General features: G+C 66.9%; 1 protein-coding gene across 2 annotated transcripts in view; it reads right to left on the reverse strand.

Annotated features, from left to right (window-relative positions):
- EML1 (EMAP like 1) overlaps nucleotides 1-11,432 on the reverse strand; it is a 205,085-nt gene extending 193,653 nt beyond the window's left edge. For both annotated transcript variants that reach the window (XM_058291734.2, XM_012522702.3), the window contains exon 1: nucleotides 11,304-11,432. In XM_058291734.2, coding sequence (XP_058147717.1) covers nucleotides 11,304-11,331 — 28 coding nt within the window. In that variant the 5' untranslated portion in view covers nucleotides 11,332-11,432. The remainder of the gene's footprint in view (nucleotides 1-11,303) is intronic.
- Nucleotides 11,433-16,276: the final 4,844 nt, after the last annotated feature.

The following is a 16,276-nucleotide window of genomic DNA, read 5'->3' on the forward strand; positions in this document are numbered from 1 at the left end:
CGATCCTGCTGGTTGCGCAAAGCTTTGTGTGTGTGGGGGGGAGCAGCCCCCTTGATCTCTGGACCCTCCTGATGCCCTTCTGGGATGAAGCCCGTTCCCCAGTGGTGGCAAGTGCTGCCAGCATGCCCCCTGTCCAGGGTGGTCTCAGCCTCAGAGGACCCCCTCGCCATGCTCAGTCCCTTCCAGGTGGGCCCACAGCCCGCGTCTGATAGTGGTGGGGGCGCGAAGGCAGTGCCCTCGCCCAGTTCAGGACAGTCCTGGGGAGTCCCACGGGCCGCCAGCTGAGGCCTCCGTCGAAGCCACAGCACGGCTCGTCTTCCCCCCTCCCCAAATTCGTGTCCACACACAGCCCCAGACTGTGCCCTCATTTGGAACGAGGGTCTTTGCAGATGTCATGAAAGTCACGGTGAAGTCGCTCTGGGCTGGGGGGAGCTAAACCCAACAATGGCTGATGTCCCTGTGAGGCCACGTGCAGACACGGACACACGGAGAAGGCCGTGGGGCCACAGAGGCAGAGCTGGGGGCGACGCAGCCACAAGCCAAGGGGCACTCAAGGACGGCCAGCAGCCACAGAGGCTGGCAGAGGCCAGGACGGTCCTTCCCCAGAGCCTTCCGTAAGAGCACGGCCTTGCCCACCTCGGACCCCTGCCCCCCATTCCACGAGGAAGCACATTTCCATTGCTTAAGCCGCCCAGCTGGCAGGCCTTCCCTAGAGCAGCCCCGGAAGACGCTGCCCGACCCTGCTTCCTTCCCCACAGTGGGTGCTGCTCCCGGCAGTGCTCCCTGGCGAATCTACGCGCTCCTCCTGGGGACTCGGTGAGCCACGCCTCTGCCCTGTGTTCCTGATCCGGGGGTCCCGCCAGCTCGGGTGGGTGTGGATGACACCGAGCAGGGTCTCCGGCCAGCTCTCAAAGAACACGACGCAAGCGTGGACTAACCGCCAGTGGTTGCAGCCTTGGCAAGTGTGCCCAGCCTGGCCAGTGTGATGGGGGGCGTTGATGGGGCTCCCCCCAGACGCCACCCCCCACGGGTGCTTCAGCAAGTCCTTCTCCAAAGGACTGAGGGGGAGGACTGAAGCCAGCTGGCCCCTCATCTCCCTGGGCCATGCTCACTCCAGAGCCTGCAGGGCCAGGCTGAGGCCCGGCTCCGCCGGAACGGCCGCCTGCTTCCCTCCTGCTGCCTGGAGCCCCCTGCCATGAGCCACACGCCTGGAGTAGAAGCTCTGCTTCGGGAGGCTCGGCCTGAGACAGATGCCCACCCCGTGCCCCCCACTCTGCCCTTGAACACTGGCACTACTTTTTCACTCTCAGCAACCACCCAGTAAGGTTTTATCAGCCTCATTGTGCACATGAGAAAATAAAGGTCCAGAGAGGCCAATACCACTTGCAAAGATCACACAGCCCAAGGTGGCAGAGCTCAAATGCCAACCTGTCCGCCCCCCACCGCTTCTCTGCCTCCTACCCCGAGGGGCTGGGGACACAGTGGCAGGACAGAGAGAGGGGCTGGGGCTCCCGCCTGCTGCAGGATCACACCCAAGCCCTGGGGCCCTGGTTCCATCAGAAGCGGTCCGCCTCGCCCAGGTCATAGCCTCCGCTGCACTCGTGGGGGCCCCCAGGGGCCTCTCCTCCCTCCCCTACCGGGTTCCAGGAGAGAAACTAATTGCTCCCCTTGGGGCCGCAGGAGGAGCTTGTGGTCCAGACGTTTGCTTTCCACCTGTGCGGGGCCAGGGTCTCCCCTCGGCTCCCACCTGGCTCCCGGCTCGGGTTACGCCTGCCTGGGACCAGCCCGTGCCCCGCCCGGCACGTGAGGGTGCCCGCGGCTAGTTTCCAAGGCTCTCCGTGGACAGAGGCAGGCCTGGCAGAGCCGGCCGGGCAATCCCAGGGGCCGCAGCAGCACCCGCTCGGAGGCCGTGCAGGAGGAGGAGAAAACTGCGCTCCCTGGAGGCCGGCTCGGGCAGGGCTCGCCCAGCCCAGCAGAGAAGGTCACCGAGGGGCTGGGCAGCGACCGTCCCCGCCCTCTCTGCCTATGCGTGTCCCTTCCCACGTGGACTTGGGACTTGCAGAAACCTCCGCGTTTGCAGCTCTCTCCGTGTCCCTCCGTTGTGGTCGTGGACTCTGTGTACTGCAGGGGGTTTGGGGGGCAGTGGGACGGCCCTGACCTTTCCCGTGGGCTCGGTCACAGCTTGGGGACCCCCCAGAGTTTGGGAGGATGAGAAGCACCTGCACATCTGCCCTCTGAAGCAGCGAGGGGAGATCCTACCTTGCCACGGTGAGGCGGGACCCCCTGCCGGGACGGGCTCCCTTTTCCTCTCAGTGCAGCCCCCGTCCCCACCTGCGGCTGCACCGAGCCCCCCGCCGACACTGTGTGCTGCGATCTGCCCCCACCGGACAGAAGGTCCCCGGGGCTGGGGGTGGGGTAAGCAAGGGCAGGGGCTGGGTGAGCTGTCCGTTCCCCACCCGCGCCTCCCGACAAGAGGCGGGGGTCCTTACCCAGAGGCGGCCGTGAGTGGGTGGGTGGTGGGCCCTACCCCGCTGCTCACCACCCCCCAGGCTTCCCCTGGCCCAGCCCTGGCGCGCTGCCCATGTTAGGTGAGTGAGTCACGCGCAAACGGGCAGTGCCCACACGCCCCTGACCACGCCAAGCCCTCGTGCCTTTCACCGCCGTCTCCTGAACACGGCCACCCCCGGCCTGGCCATCCAGGCCCTGTGACCCCACACCCCAAATGGCCCTGCAGGGTGAGGCAGTGGCCGCCACCCCCAATGTCCCCTGTGCCCGCGCTCCTGCCCCCTCCTCGAGCCCCGGGCATCGGCCGCGGGAGCAGCCCAGCTCTGGCCGTCGTTCCGGGTCAGAAGGAAACTTTCTGTGCTCTGTCCATTCCCAGGGGAGCTGGCATGAGTTTTACGCCGCTAAATTCTCTTTTAGTTTCTGGAAGGGGTGGCTGTTATTTCACCTCCTTAATCCTACTTGTCACCCCCCATCCCCTACCAGAAACAACAAGGACCGTTTGTGGGACTGAGGTAGAGGATTTACCTCACAGTCCAGACAGAAAATAACCTAAAACCTCATGCCAGACGCGAGCCTGGCCCCTGCCAGCATCCTGAGTGCCCCGCGTCCTGGCTCCTCTCCCCCTGCCCCTCCACTGCCCCAGAGCTCCAGAGGCTTCCGGCTCCTCCAGGCGGTGCACTCGGCCCTGGCCTGCAGCCAGAGTGCAGGCCCCCCCAAAGCTGGAGGGTGCGCCCTCCCCAGCTCCTCCGGCACCGCCGGAAGCAGGGTGGCTCTGAGCAGCACCCCAGCAGCTGAGCAGCACCCCATAGCTGAGGCAGCACCCCACAACTGAGGCAGCACCCCCGCAGCTGAGCAGCACCCCGCAGCTGAGGCAGCACCCCTTGGGGCACCTCCCAGTGACTCTCCCCCTGCCGCTGTGCTGGAGATGCCACACCCCCGCCCCCAGCACTTAGATCTTAGATATCCCCCCAGGTCACAGGACAAAATGCTTTCCCTAAGGGGGCCAGGGGCTCCCAGAAGCCTCCTGACGTGGCCGAGGAGCGTGGATACGAGGGACCAGCTCGGGGCTCACAGAGGGCGTTCCCCATCCGTGCTCCCCTCACTGGGAGGAACGGGGAGGCTGGGGTCCCGGCCCCCAAGGAGGGAAGGCAGCCAGGGCTCCAGCCCCAGCCACCCTTCCTGGACAGGAGATGCGAGAAGCACCCGCCAGCAAAGGAACAGGACACTGTGCAGCCCTGGGTGAGCGGCGGGGGGGGGGGCCGGGGCCCCGGGTGCACCTGAGCCCTGCTGGGGTCCTGGGGCACAGCCGGGGGGTCTGTGTAAGGCTGAGAGGTGCTGGGGCGCAAGGGCTCTGGAGAGGGCTGGAGCTTGGGAGGCACCCCTGGGCCTCGGGCTTCTGCTCCAGGGAAGGGGTCTGTCCGCCTGTCTCCAGCACAGCTGGTCCCAGAATTCCAAGGAAACCCCTGCAGAGAGGGCGAGGGATGTCCTGAGGTCACACAGCACCATGAGTGGGGTGCAGGGGCCTCAGGACCAAGCGTCCAGGCTCCAAATCCAGGGCTCTCCCTGTCACCCCCCGTCTCCCCAAGAAATTCCCAGTGATCCTCATTTGCTTGTTTCATCTTCTGATTAAAACCCTCGCCCAGGCCTCCTCCTGAGCCCGGGTCCCTTCTTTGTAAAGGAGTGACGCCCTGTGGCCCTCCTCAAGCCGCAAGGCCACACGGAGCACAAAGACCCAGGTTGGGGTCGGCGAACCTGCGCCCCCTTCCTCAGTGTTTGGTCTTGGGGAAGTCACCCCACGTTTCTGAACCTCAGTTTACCCATCCGTAAACTGGAATGATGTTTCCAGCCTGGGACTGCAGGGGGTCGTGTGAAATAATGTGCGTGAACAGGGCCCAGGAGCAGGGAGCCACCATTTATTTAGTGCCTACTGTATACGTTCTCCTTCAGAGCTCTGTTAGCCTCTGACAGGGAAGCTGGGTCCATGCGGCAAAGGCAGCTCCTGCCTGCACGGGGAGCCCCGAGCTGGGGCACCCGTTCTTCCCTCACCCCCAGGGGCTGGGGGGGCGTGCAGCACGAGCTTGGTAAGCCCCGAATCCGACCGCCGGCTCGGACTGCGCACGCGTGCCCTTGGCGAGAAGAGGTGGAAGGGTGTTCTCTGTAATTGTAACCACGGCCTTGACAGGTTTTTCCACCCGAAACAAATGAGGCGGGATTCCTAGAAGATGTGTTTAAATGGGGCTGAGAGTTGTCTAAACAGTTTGGCTTAGAGGTTAGAGGGGCCCGGGGCTGCGGGAGGGTCTGGCGCCCACCGCGGAGTTCAGCGACCCCGCAGAAATGCCAGTGTCACGGCCCGCAGTCGGGAGCATGTGACCGACATGAGGGCGGCTCCTTGATGCCATCTCGCCTCTGCTTCTTCCTACGGGACAAGCCGCGCGTGGGGTCCCGCCCTGGCCGGGCTGCGCGTCTGACTCGCGTTTGCTCAGTGATCGAGGAGAAGGCGGCTAAAGTCCTCGGGGCGCGGGGAGGACGGGCCCCCCGGGGATTCCTGCTCCTCGCCCGTGGCTTCTGCCGCGGGGCCGCGGGACGTCCCCCCACTGCCTGGGGCCGCGGGCTGGTGCGGCCCTTCTGAGCCTGCTCTGTCTTCCACGACTGTGGCAGGGGGACTCGTGTCCCCAACCCAAGGCTGCCCTTCCTCAGGCCCAGCTCCTGGGGGCCTTTGGGAGCGGTTGTCGCCAGCTCGGGGGCGGCCACGTGGCGCCAGGCAGGTCTGAACGCGTGGCTGGGGCCTGACAAAGAGAGGCGCCCCCGGTGGGGCCAGCCAGCAGGAGCCGTGACGTCAGAGGAGGCCACGGGGGACCCGGGACGTCACCCCTGACCGAGGACCGCAGCGGCCGGGACGCTCTCAACCCCGGGAGGAAGTGCGGCCTAAATGACCTTGTCACTTGGTGCCTCCAGCCTCAAAACCTTGAGACACCAACTCCTTCCCGTGGCCTTCGTCGCAGCAGCCCGGGCAGGGCAAGACAGCCGCGGGTGGCGTGTTGTCACGGTAACCCTGCGCCACAGAGAGACCCGCAGGCCCGGGCGCTCAGGGCGCCTGCTTGGCTGAGAGGCCGGTGGGGCGCGGGCACCCTCTGGGGGGGTTACGACTGAACCCTCAGAGTCAGCATCCGCCCGGAAGGACGGACACGGCGGCACCGTGGCGCCCGGGCTGACCTCGGAGAGCCGGTTCCCGCCGGCCAGTCACCGCCCGCCGTCGCACGGGCGTGCCCACCCGCGCGGAGGCGAGGGTCTGGCACTGGGGTCCCGGGAGACAGGGTGCAGCTGGGAAGGGGCGCCCCTCACCCACCACACACCGCAAGTTCGTGCGGAAGCCGGTGCTCAACCAGCCAGAGGCGACTCTGCTCTGGGCCGGGTGGCCTCTGCGGCAGCCCCCTCGCTGCCTTCTGTCGAAAGGCAGCCCTCGCCGTGAGGGAGGGAAAAGAAAGAGAGAAGGAGGAAGATCAAAGAACAAACGAGAGAGAAAAAAGTAAAGACGAGGAGAAGAAAGTCGACGTGGAGACACACATGGCAGCGGTCACAACTGCCGGGCTGAGGCCGCCACCCGGGTGTGGCCATGCGACTTGCTCCAGCACATGAGGTGCCGGAAGAAGCCAAGCTGTCACTTCCGGGTGGGAGCATTTACCTGCCGGCGCTGGCGTCCCCACCCCTCTCCTGGGTCCACGTGGACACCTCAACCGAGCCACGCAGGAGGGCACCTGCCCTGGAGAATCACCCAGGCCGGCCACGGGCTTGAAGCGAACAAGATACGCAACAGGATTCCTTTAAGCCGCCGAGACTGCTTGTTACCACAGCAAACCTAACCCGTCCTAGCTGATATGGACAGGGGAGAAAGAGACGACTGTGATGAACGCAAAACCTTGAAATCAGAACTTATGGATGGCAGCTGACAGCTTTTACCTGCCTCCGCAACCAATTTCTGTATTTTATTTTGACTGCAGAGTTTCAAGAAAAAAAACAGGTAAGTGGTTACAGGGGATAAAAGCCTTATCTCATTTTAAAAAATCGTAAAAAATACGACCTATCTCACTATCTTACGAATGCTTTTCAATTGAAATTGACCTGATACTTTAAAAGAAGAGAAGCAGGGGACTCTTTCCCAGCTGAACCCCTACATCTTCTAAACTGTTCTTTTTGTCGTAAATGAAAACGCCCGCAGCTGGAGCTGTGGCTCGCTGGCACGTGGATCTATCCATTGGCCGCTCAGAGGTTCACCCGCCGGCGCCGGTGCTGAACAGGTGCGCCTGGGGCCTGCTGGGTGTCTGGATGGCCTGTAGTTACGCTGTGCTCACCTGTGCTCACCTGCACAGGTGACACCATCAGACCACCTCTCTTTAGGCCTGAAAGGGACGGAGGTTTGCCTCAGGTCACACAGCCCGGTCTCCTGGCATCCAGCAGCTGGACATGCCCGTGAGCGGGTCAGGGGTCCAGGCTGGCCCCCTCCAGTTTTATTATCCGACGACAGGGGCGCGTTGGAAGGGTAGGTGCTCAAGGAAGGCTCCCTGGAGGAGGCAGGCTTTAAAAGGGAGGAGAGAAGATGAACCCAGCTTTGGGAATCGGGTCCGAATCCCAGCTCTGCCACTCACTAGCGGGGGACCCTGAGCCAGGCTCTCTCGCGCCTCAGCGTCCCCTGCCGTAGCACAGGTGCCCCACGGCTGGAGCGTGGCTCAAGGGCTGTGGCTGCGCAGTGTGGTATGGCCACTGTCCCTGGGGGACCCCCGCGCTGGCCCCGCCCACCCCGGCCTCTCCCTCTCCCCAGAGGCGTTTCGACGCAGCTCAGGGGACACCTTTCTGGTCGTCAGCCCCCAGGTGCCAGCCCACCTACAGCGACGATTCCAGGAGGCCACACACGCCACCCCCCACTCGTCATGTCGCCTAACCCCCGCTGTGCCCCCCGGGGCCGGGGGTCCCCTCCGCAGCACGTGTGAGAAGAGCCTAAATAATCCAAGCGTTCACCTTTACCTCCTCGAGGAGATGCCCGCGCAGGGCCCGGGTCACCAGGAAGCACAGGCAGGCCTCTGGAGGGGCCCAGGGCGCAGCCTCAGCTCGGGCCCGGGGGTGACCCCGATGGGCCGGCCACTCCCCGGCCATCTCATAGGCCTGTCCCCGTCCTGGGTTAGTCTGGGCCCCGGGCACTCTGTCCAGCCCTCGTCGGCCCTGGAATCCAGAGCGGGGACGTCCCCCAGCCCTCCTGCTCAGGCACAGCACAAGCTCCCTGGGGTCCGCGAAGGTGCCAGGATGGGAAGGGCCTCGTGGGAGACATCGAGAGGAGAGGTGGGGGGGCCAGCCTGGGAGGGATGACAGGTGGGGGCTCCGGTGTGTTGGAAGGAATTGAGTGAGGTATGGGGTGACCCCTTATCCCTTGGAAAAACTTCCTTGAGTTCAGGCAGAGAGTGTTGGACTTGGGGGGCCTTTGGGAGACCCCGGGAGCTGTCGGCGCTCAGAGCCGCTGATGGGCACTGATGGAGGCGGCGAAGACAAGGGACTCCCCCGCCCCCAATAAAGCGGCCACAAGCAAGGGCGGCCGAGGAAGAGCTCGCCCCAATTTACGCTGTACAAACGGGGTGACTGTGGCCCCAAAGGGGGCGGCGGGATTCGGGGGAGGCTGTGCAGGAGCAGAAAGGGTCCCTTGTTTGCCAGTCAGGGGCGTCCACCCTCCCAGGACCTCTGAGGCAGGGACGGGGCCTGCCCGGCACGGGGGCCCAGAGAGGTCACAGGACGTGGCCGCAGGGCCAGGAGGGCCGGAGCCCGGGTTCACATCTGGGCTCAGATGGGCGCACAGGCCGCTGCCCTGCCCTGCACGCCGGAGCTTGGCATTGTTGAGTCGCTTTGGGGAAACGTTCCCAAATATGGGGGCAAGCGACAGCCCAGAGGCCTGGGTTCTGTGCGGGGGGTGGGGATACGGCAGTAGGTCAAGGGCAGGAAAAGACGCTAAGCAGGCCCGGGTGGGTGGAGCCGGCGGCAGCACTCACGTTCTCCAAGCCCGGGGAGGGCCTTGGCCAGCCACCCCCACCCCCATTTCACAGACGAGGAAACTGAGGCTCGGCTGGGTGAAGCGCCTGCCCAAAGCTCCCCTGCACGGCAGAGGCCAGGGCCCTGGCCGAGAGGGAGGTCCCTGGGCCGGCCGCGGCGAGCCGGGCGGCGGGTCCCGGCTATAAATACGACGCTGACGCCGTAAGCTCAGCTGCCGGGCTGCCCCGCGCGGGCTCAGGGCCACGAATCCCGCTGCGGCTCCCGCGCCGCGGAATTTTCCTGACACCCTAACAAGGTACCACATTTTTTTTCACAGGCTCCAAATTATTGGAGGCGCCGTGCAGCTAGCGCGTCTGAAACGAGAAGGGCTGTTGTCCCAGCCGAGAGCTACCGGGTCTACGGGGGTGTCGGCCGACAGGGCCAGCCCAGCCCTGGGGTGAGCAGGTGGGACCCCCCGGAAGGGCCACCCACCTTGGTGTGCACAAGCCAGCTCTGGGGAGCTGGGTGGCCTTGGAGAGTCCATTTGCCTCTCTGGGCTGTAGGTCCCCCCTCTGTACATCAACTATGGGGATGATGGGACAGTGCGTCCAAACGGGCTGGGACACGGGCCACAGCAGAGAATTTGGTCCCTTTGTGGACCAGCCTCTCATGACTGCAGCTCTCTTATTGGCTGAACAATAAACCAACGCGGGAGCGATTATAGTTCAAGTGATTGAGCACCTGCTGCCCGTGTGTGAGGTCCCGGGTCCAATCCCTGGTACCTCCTAAAACAAAAACAAAACAAACGAGTGAGAAAAACCCAACTCTCGCTGGGGAGCAGATGTAGCTCAGGGGTTGAGCACCTGCTCCCCACATACGAGGTCCCGGGTTCAATCTCCAATACCTCCTGAAAAAAAAATAAAAAAACAACGACCACAGCTAAGAAACCTCACGTGGCTTTGAGGGTGTTTCATGCTTTTGATTCTCCAGGAGCTAATGTGCTACTAAGCTACGATCGCCCCTCATTTAACAAACAAGGAAACTGAGGCACGTGTCCTTAAGCAACCTGCCCGAGGTCACACAACTCCTGATGGAGAGCTGAGCATATTCCCACTGTCCCACAGGCCCAGAGAGACTGGGTCCAGAAAACAGGTGGAACGATTTCACCGCAGCCTCTGGGGCTGGAGTCCCTGAAGGGTCTGGACCCCAGACGCCCCCACGAGACCCCACTCCCCACCACCCCCCAAATGAACACGCTCGCTGCCCCCCCAGCCCGCCAGCTTCTCCCTCAAGCTCAGCCTACCGGGGGCCGTGGCATCACACTGGGCCCTGCACCCTTCAGACGGGACAACCGGCCCGAGCTCGCCCGGGGTGACCCGCCCGGCCAGCACCCCCCAGACCAGCGCCCCCCGCCGGCCCCCCAAGCAGTGACGGGCTGAGCGCACAGCCCAGGCCCCCCCCCCCCCCCCCCCGGCCCAGCGTGCCGGCAGCTAAATATTGTCCTGGCCTTCCTGAAATACCCATCGGGTGGTTTTACAAGCTGCTAAAACCAGGGCAGTGTCCCCAGCCGAGGGACAGCTATTCCGGGGTCGGGTCAGGTGCGGGGCCAGGCCAGCCAGAAAGGGCCCTTCTGTCCGCTCCCCGCCGCCCGCAGCCTGCGCAGCTGGCGGGCAATTCCTGGCAGCCGGCGCGGCTGGCGCCCGGGGGGTGGGCGACGTCGGGCCAGCTCTGTCTGCGCCCCCTCCCCTGCACGCGCGCACACGCGGTCCCGCATCAGGTCCGGCCGGGCCCGGGACTGTCCAGCAGACGAGAAATGGGGCGTCCACGGCTCACCCCGTGCCCACGCGGGACAGCTCGATGTGCCCCACCGTCCCCCGAGGAGACGCTGTGTGCCCCTGGCTCCTTCCTGGACCCCGTGCTTGTGGCTCCCACCCTGGAGCCCAGCCAAGGGCGCTCTCTACACACCAGGCGCCTCCGCACGCCCCCACATTTAACGTCCACGGCCGCCCTGGGGGTTAGGTATCATTATTGCTATCTGCACCTGGAGTTAGAAGCAGATGCTCAGAGAGGCAAAGCCACTTGCCCAAGGGCACACAGCCTGAGGGTGGAAGAACTGGGATTTGAACCTGGGCACCCTGACACCGCAGTCCCGGACGGAACCCCTGGATTAGGCGGCCGCCCCTCCTCCCCAGGACCGGCTGGGGGGAAGTCCACAGCAGAGCTGGCCTTTGACTGGCATGAACCAGGGGCAGCCATCCAGGGACACAGGCAGCCAGGCCCCACCACGACCCATCGGCCCCCAGGGAGGGCAGGGGGTGTGTGGGCAGAGCCCAGCGTCTGCCCCCCCGCCCACACCTGCCCGCCTGGCATCCTGGGGCCACCTGCAAAACCCAGAGGATTTGGGGGGCCCTGCCGACAGCCAGGGCTCAGGTCCCGGCGCGGGTCCTGGTCCCGGGGGAGGTGGATGGAACCGTGGGGTCTCCCGGCTTGGGGTGCGCACCCGCCCCTGCGCACCGGCCCAGGGGCCCCGCCTGTGGCTCGCCCACCACCCGGGCTCGGGGGAGGAGCCCGCAGCAGCCTCGGCTTCCTGCCCCGGGGGAGCCCCAGGGATGCCCGGGCTGGCCCCCCCCAGGGGCGCGGGCCCCCAGGCGTCGGGCCGGGAGGAAGGAGGTCGAGACCCCCGCCCGGCCCAGGGCTGCCGGCGGCCCGCGGGGCCCCGTGCCCTGGGCGACCCGCGCCTTGGCCCTGCAACCCGAGCCGCGGCGGGTAAATATAGCGCCGCCACTCACCGGCCGAGGGGCCCTCGCCGTCCGACATGGTGGGGCAGCCGGGCGGCCGCAGGCCTGCGGGGACGCGCCGAGCCCTGGGCGGCCGTCACCCACCCGCGGGGCTGGGAGCTGCGGCCCGGCTCGGCGTCCGGCCCCCCAGCAGGGTCCCGCCCCGGCGCACCCCCCCACGCCGGGCAGATAAGAACGCGCCCCAGGAGCCCGCACGATTGGTGGCTAAATCTGGGCACTGCCCTCCCCTGCCCGGCGCCTCTCCCGGGCAGCCCTGGAATGTTGCCCGAGAGGCCGCCCCCACCCCTGGGCGCGGTCAGGCCCTGGGTCCCCCCCGGCCCTGGGGGACCCGGGAGCCCCTGCTCGCTCTCTCCCTGGGCACGGTTCCACCCAGCCAGCGATGGTCATTTATGGGCATTAGGGAGACGAAGGAGTGATGCCCCCCGCTGAGCCGTGCCTGGCGCCAGGAGCCACGCTTAGTGCCATCGGCTCTCCCCGTTTCACGGAGGGGACGCAGGCTCAGAGGGGTAACTGACCCCGCCGCGGCCACACAGCCGGAGGCACGGCCAGACTCGAGCCGGGCTGGCTGTCCCCAAGGCCACAGGGAGGCGTGACCCTAGCCTTTGATGGCTCGGCAGCCCAAGGGCCCTGGGCACCCACTGCGTGTGGGGGGAAGGCGGGGGGTGCGGATGGGCTCCCAGGGGAGCCAGGCGACTCTGCCCGGCACCGAGCAAGGCTCAGGAAACGGAGGTTGAGGCAACACACTTCAGCAGGCACTTAGTGTGCGCTTGCTGTGTACTTGGCTAGGGGCTAAGCTGGCCCCTCTCCTGGGTCTCCACAGAGTGAAGGGCAGGTCCAGCCAAGGGCCCAAGCCTGGCCTGAGTTCCCACAGCATCACCCCCAGGATGGGCTACCCCAGGCCCGTGTCACGACCCTCGCTCCAGTTCCCACGGGCTCGAGGTGTACTGGTGCTTCGTGCAGAGACAGAGTATGGGGGCTTAGCGAAGGGGAGAAGGACTGGTGGTCAGCCCAGGTCGAAGAAATCCAGGAGGGCTTCCTGGAAGAGCTGGCGTTAACATCTTTGAGGAACAAGTGAGGTCTGTGGGGGAAAAGGGAGGGCATCTCAGGAAGAGGGCCCAGCAGGTGCAAAGGCATGAGGTAGGAGAGCCTGACTGGAGAGGAGACGGGTGCCCAGCGGGGACGAGAGGCAGTGGCCACCTGAGGAGGCAGGACTGCTGATGCTCAAGAAAACAGAGGCGTTAAGGGTTGGAAGTCAGGGGAGGCTTCCTGGAGGAGGAGGCAGGCAGTGGCTGTGGAGGTGGCTCAGGCCCCCAGCCGTTGCCGTGCGTTCCCTTGGCTGGGAATTCTCTGCTGGGAAGCCTCGTCTGTCTGTCCCCGAAGCCTGGCAGGGGCCCCCCTGGGCCTCCGCGATGCCAGCTCTGACTGCGCCGTGCCGGCGGAGCGCGGGCCTGCCCCGGCCACGTCTTGGTTGGCTCTCACTGTTCTGCATGGTGATGTGCTCCCCGTCACTGGAGGTATGCAAGCAGGGGGCTGGACAGGCAGGGAAGGGCAGGGACCAGGGAAGGGGTGGGCTGGAGCCACCCGCCCAGGGCTTTGCTCAGCCCCTCCTGGGGCACGGCAGCTGGTTCAGATGGCGAGGGTGCGGAGCACGTACGAGCGCCTGCTGTGTACCCGTCCTTGGGCCGAGCATCAGAGCCCCTGCCTCCTGCCGTCACAGCCCCCACCTGGGTGTCACCTCTGGCAGCACGCGGCCTGGACCCCAGACAGCCGGGCGCACACCCCGGAACAGGCGGGCGCGGGGCCGGCCTCTGCGCACCACGGAGGCTGCCACTGAGTTCCATCCAGGACTCCGTGGGGACGGGGCGTGTCCCAGGAGGGACTCGGGGGCCCCAGTAGCGGAAGGTGCGTGCCCACGGCGTGCCCAGATGAGCGCCGGGACCCCAACAACGGAGTGGAGGGGCCACTCCTTCCACTGCACAAACCAGCTGCCGCAGCGGGGGCCCTGGAGCCCCCGGGGACGCCCAGAGGTCCTCCCCCTGGGGGACCCAGAACAGCAAGGGGGGCCGGGTTGAATGCCAGCTCCTCCCGCCTCAGCCCATGCCCAGCCTCAGTTTCTCCCTGGATGCCAGAGGGGTGGCACCTGCCAGGGCTGCCATGAGAACCGGCGCCAGGACCGAGCCGCCTTGGCGGGACATGCCCCCTTCCTCCCTGCGGCCATCTGTCTGCATCCCACCCCAGCCGCTGCCCGGCGTCCCCCCGGCTGGAGCCGGCGCCCTGCGCCACTTCCCCTTCCTGTTCCTGGCCCCAAGTCCTTCCTGTTTTCTTCATTGTGGGAACAAACGTGGGGGGGAAAAAACAACACTCAATTTCCCCTGCTCCTGAGGTCACTGCGGCAGACGGGGGGCCCACTGCACGAGTGTGTAAGGGTGCGAGAGGGTGCGTGAGCGTGCAGATGCGCGTGGCCGTGTGGGTGGGTGCAATGCATTTGCGTGAGTGTGCACGTGGGGGGAGTGTGTGCAAGTGCGCGAGCATAGACGAGAGGATGTGTGCAAGTGAGAACGCGAGTGTGACGATGTGTGACTGTATGTGCGTGCACAGGAGTGTGCACAGGTGGGGCGTGTGTTCGCGGGGGTGCCCCTGCTGGGCGTGTACCTGTGAATGTAGAAGCAGGTCCCCGTGTGGGGAGTGTGTGCACGTGCCGCTATGTGTGGCATGTGGAACACGTACACGTGTGAGCATGTGGGGGTGTGGGCCCGCGTGCGTGGGATGACGCGCTGCCCTCGGCCTCTGGCAGCGCATCCTGAGGCTCAGACCCTCCAGCTGGGGACGGGGGGGGGGGGGGGGGGGCGCAGGGAGTCCAGACACCCGCCGCGTTCCTAGAGCAGGACCGGGCGCCCCAGGAAGCCCACGGCAGGTGCCTGCGCCTCGCCCGCGCCCGCTCAGCGGGCGCCGTGGACGGGGCAGCGCCGCCCCGGGCCTGAGTGAGAACCGGCCCCGCTGAGGGGTCTCACGGGCTCGGGGGGCGGGCGAGTCTGGGGGCGGGTGCCAGGGAGACCCTCTCCCCGAAGGCGCCATTCAGCGCAGACCCGGCAGGGACGGGGCCTGCCGAGCAGGACGGCGCGGGGGGCAGGCGGGGGCAGCAGGGCCTGGAGGGGCAGCACATGACAAGGCGGGAGGTGGAGAGCGCTCCAGCACTCTGGGAACGACAAGGTGCCTGCAGGGGGCTGGGGGGCGAGAGGGCAGGTGGAGGCACCGTGGGCCCTTTGGCGGGGACCGGGGCGAGGGGAGGGGTGTGCGTTCCCCGGGAGCACTGGACCCTCGGGAGGAAGCACCCATCCCATTTCACAGGGAGAACGCTGAGGCCGCAGCCGGCAGGGCCTGGCCGACAGCTGGCTCACCGCGCGCTGGCCTGGCACGAGGCAGCCCTCACCTGCCCAGGCAGCCCTCACCTGGCCCAGACAGCCCTCACTTGCCCAGGCAGCCCTCCCCTGCCCAGGCAGCCCTCACCTGGCCCAGAGAGCCCTCCCCTGGCCCAGGCAGCCCTCCCCTCCCCAGGCAGCCCTCCCCTGCCCAGGCAGCCCTCCCCTGGCCCAGGCAGCCCTCACCTGCCCAGGCAGCCCTCCCCTGGCCCAGACAGCCCTCACCTGGCCCAGACAGCCCTCACCTGCCCAGGCAGCCCTCCCCTCCCCAGGCAGCCCTCACCTGGCCCAGACAGCCCTCACCTGGCCCAGACAGCCCTCACCTGCCCAGGCAGCCCTCACCTGCCCAGGCAGCCCTCCCCTGGCCCAGGCAGCCCTCACCTGGCCCAGGCAGCCCTCACCTGCCCAGGCAGCCCTCCCCTGGCCCAGGCAGCCCTCACCTGGCCCAGACAGCCCTCCCCTGCCCAGGCAGCCCTCACCTGCCCAGGCAGCCCTCCCCTGGCCCAGGCAGCCCTCACCTGGCCCAGACAGCCCTCCCCTGCCCAGGCAGCCCTCACCTGCCCAGGCAGCCCTCACCTGGCCCAGACAGCCCTCCCCTGCCCAGGCAGCCCTCACCTGCCCAGGCAGCCCTCACCTGGCCCAGACAGCCCTCCCCTGCCCAGGCAGCCCTCACCTGCCCAGGCAGCCCTCCCCTGGCCCAGACAGCCTTCCCCTGCCCAGGCAGTCCTCACCTGGCCCAGGCAGCCCTCACCTGGCTCAAGCAGCCCTCCGCTGGCCCAGGCAGCCCTCACCTGGCACCAGGCAGCCTTCACCTGGCCCAGGCAGCCCTCACCTGGCTCAAGCAGCCCTCCGCTGGCCCAGGCAGCCCTCACCTGGCTCAAGAAGCCCTCACCTGATGCCCTGGCCCGAGAGAGGCCGGCGGAGGCCTGCTCTGCCAGCACCAGCACTGGGAGGGAAGTGACCCAGGTGCGTCCACTGAGGTCAGCCTGCGTGGCCAAAGGCGGGGGGCACCCTAGCGTGTAGGGGCTGCTGGCCAGGGAGGAGGCCCCGCCCCCACTGCCGCCACCCACCTGCGGCCAGGGGACCCACGCCGCCTCCTGCTCCAGCGCGTGTCCACCTGGGCCCTGCTCTTCCTCCCACCCCAGGGTCATGGCCGACAGGAGCCTCGTGGCCGTGACGCAGAGAAGGGCTGGGGGTGCCCACGGCGATGGACCCACGCCTCCCAGGCTGCGGGGCCTTGGGCGGGTCACTCCACCCTGCGACGTCTAAGTGAGGGTGGACGGCGGGGCGCAGGCCGAGGCCCCCAGCGACAGCCACGCCCGGGCCCCTCCCTCGCCACCTTGGGGTGGCCCAGACACCTTGTAGCTCGGGTCACGTCAGGCTCCCAGCCCTGGGAGCCTCCCCTCCCTGCCAGGTGCCCCCACTGACCACTTCCGCCTCCCCCAGGGTCCAGCGGCCCCACCCAGGGGTGCCGGCTCAGGCCTGCCAGGGACCCTGCAGGTTGCTCTGGTTGCTGCTCGCCCTCCCCTGCTTCCCTCCCCCGCC

Source organism: Dasypus novemcinctus, chromosome 3 (assembly GCF_030445035.2).
Source record: "Dasypus novemcinctus isolate mDasNov1 chromosome 3, mDasNov1.1.hap2, whole genome shotgun sequence".
Classification (NCBI taxonomy): Eukaryota; Metazoa; Chordata; class Mammalia; order Cingulata; family Dasypodidae; genus Dasypus; species Dasypus novemcinctus.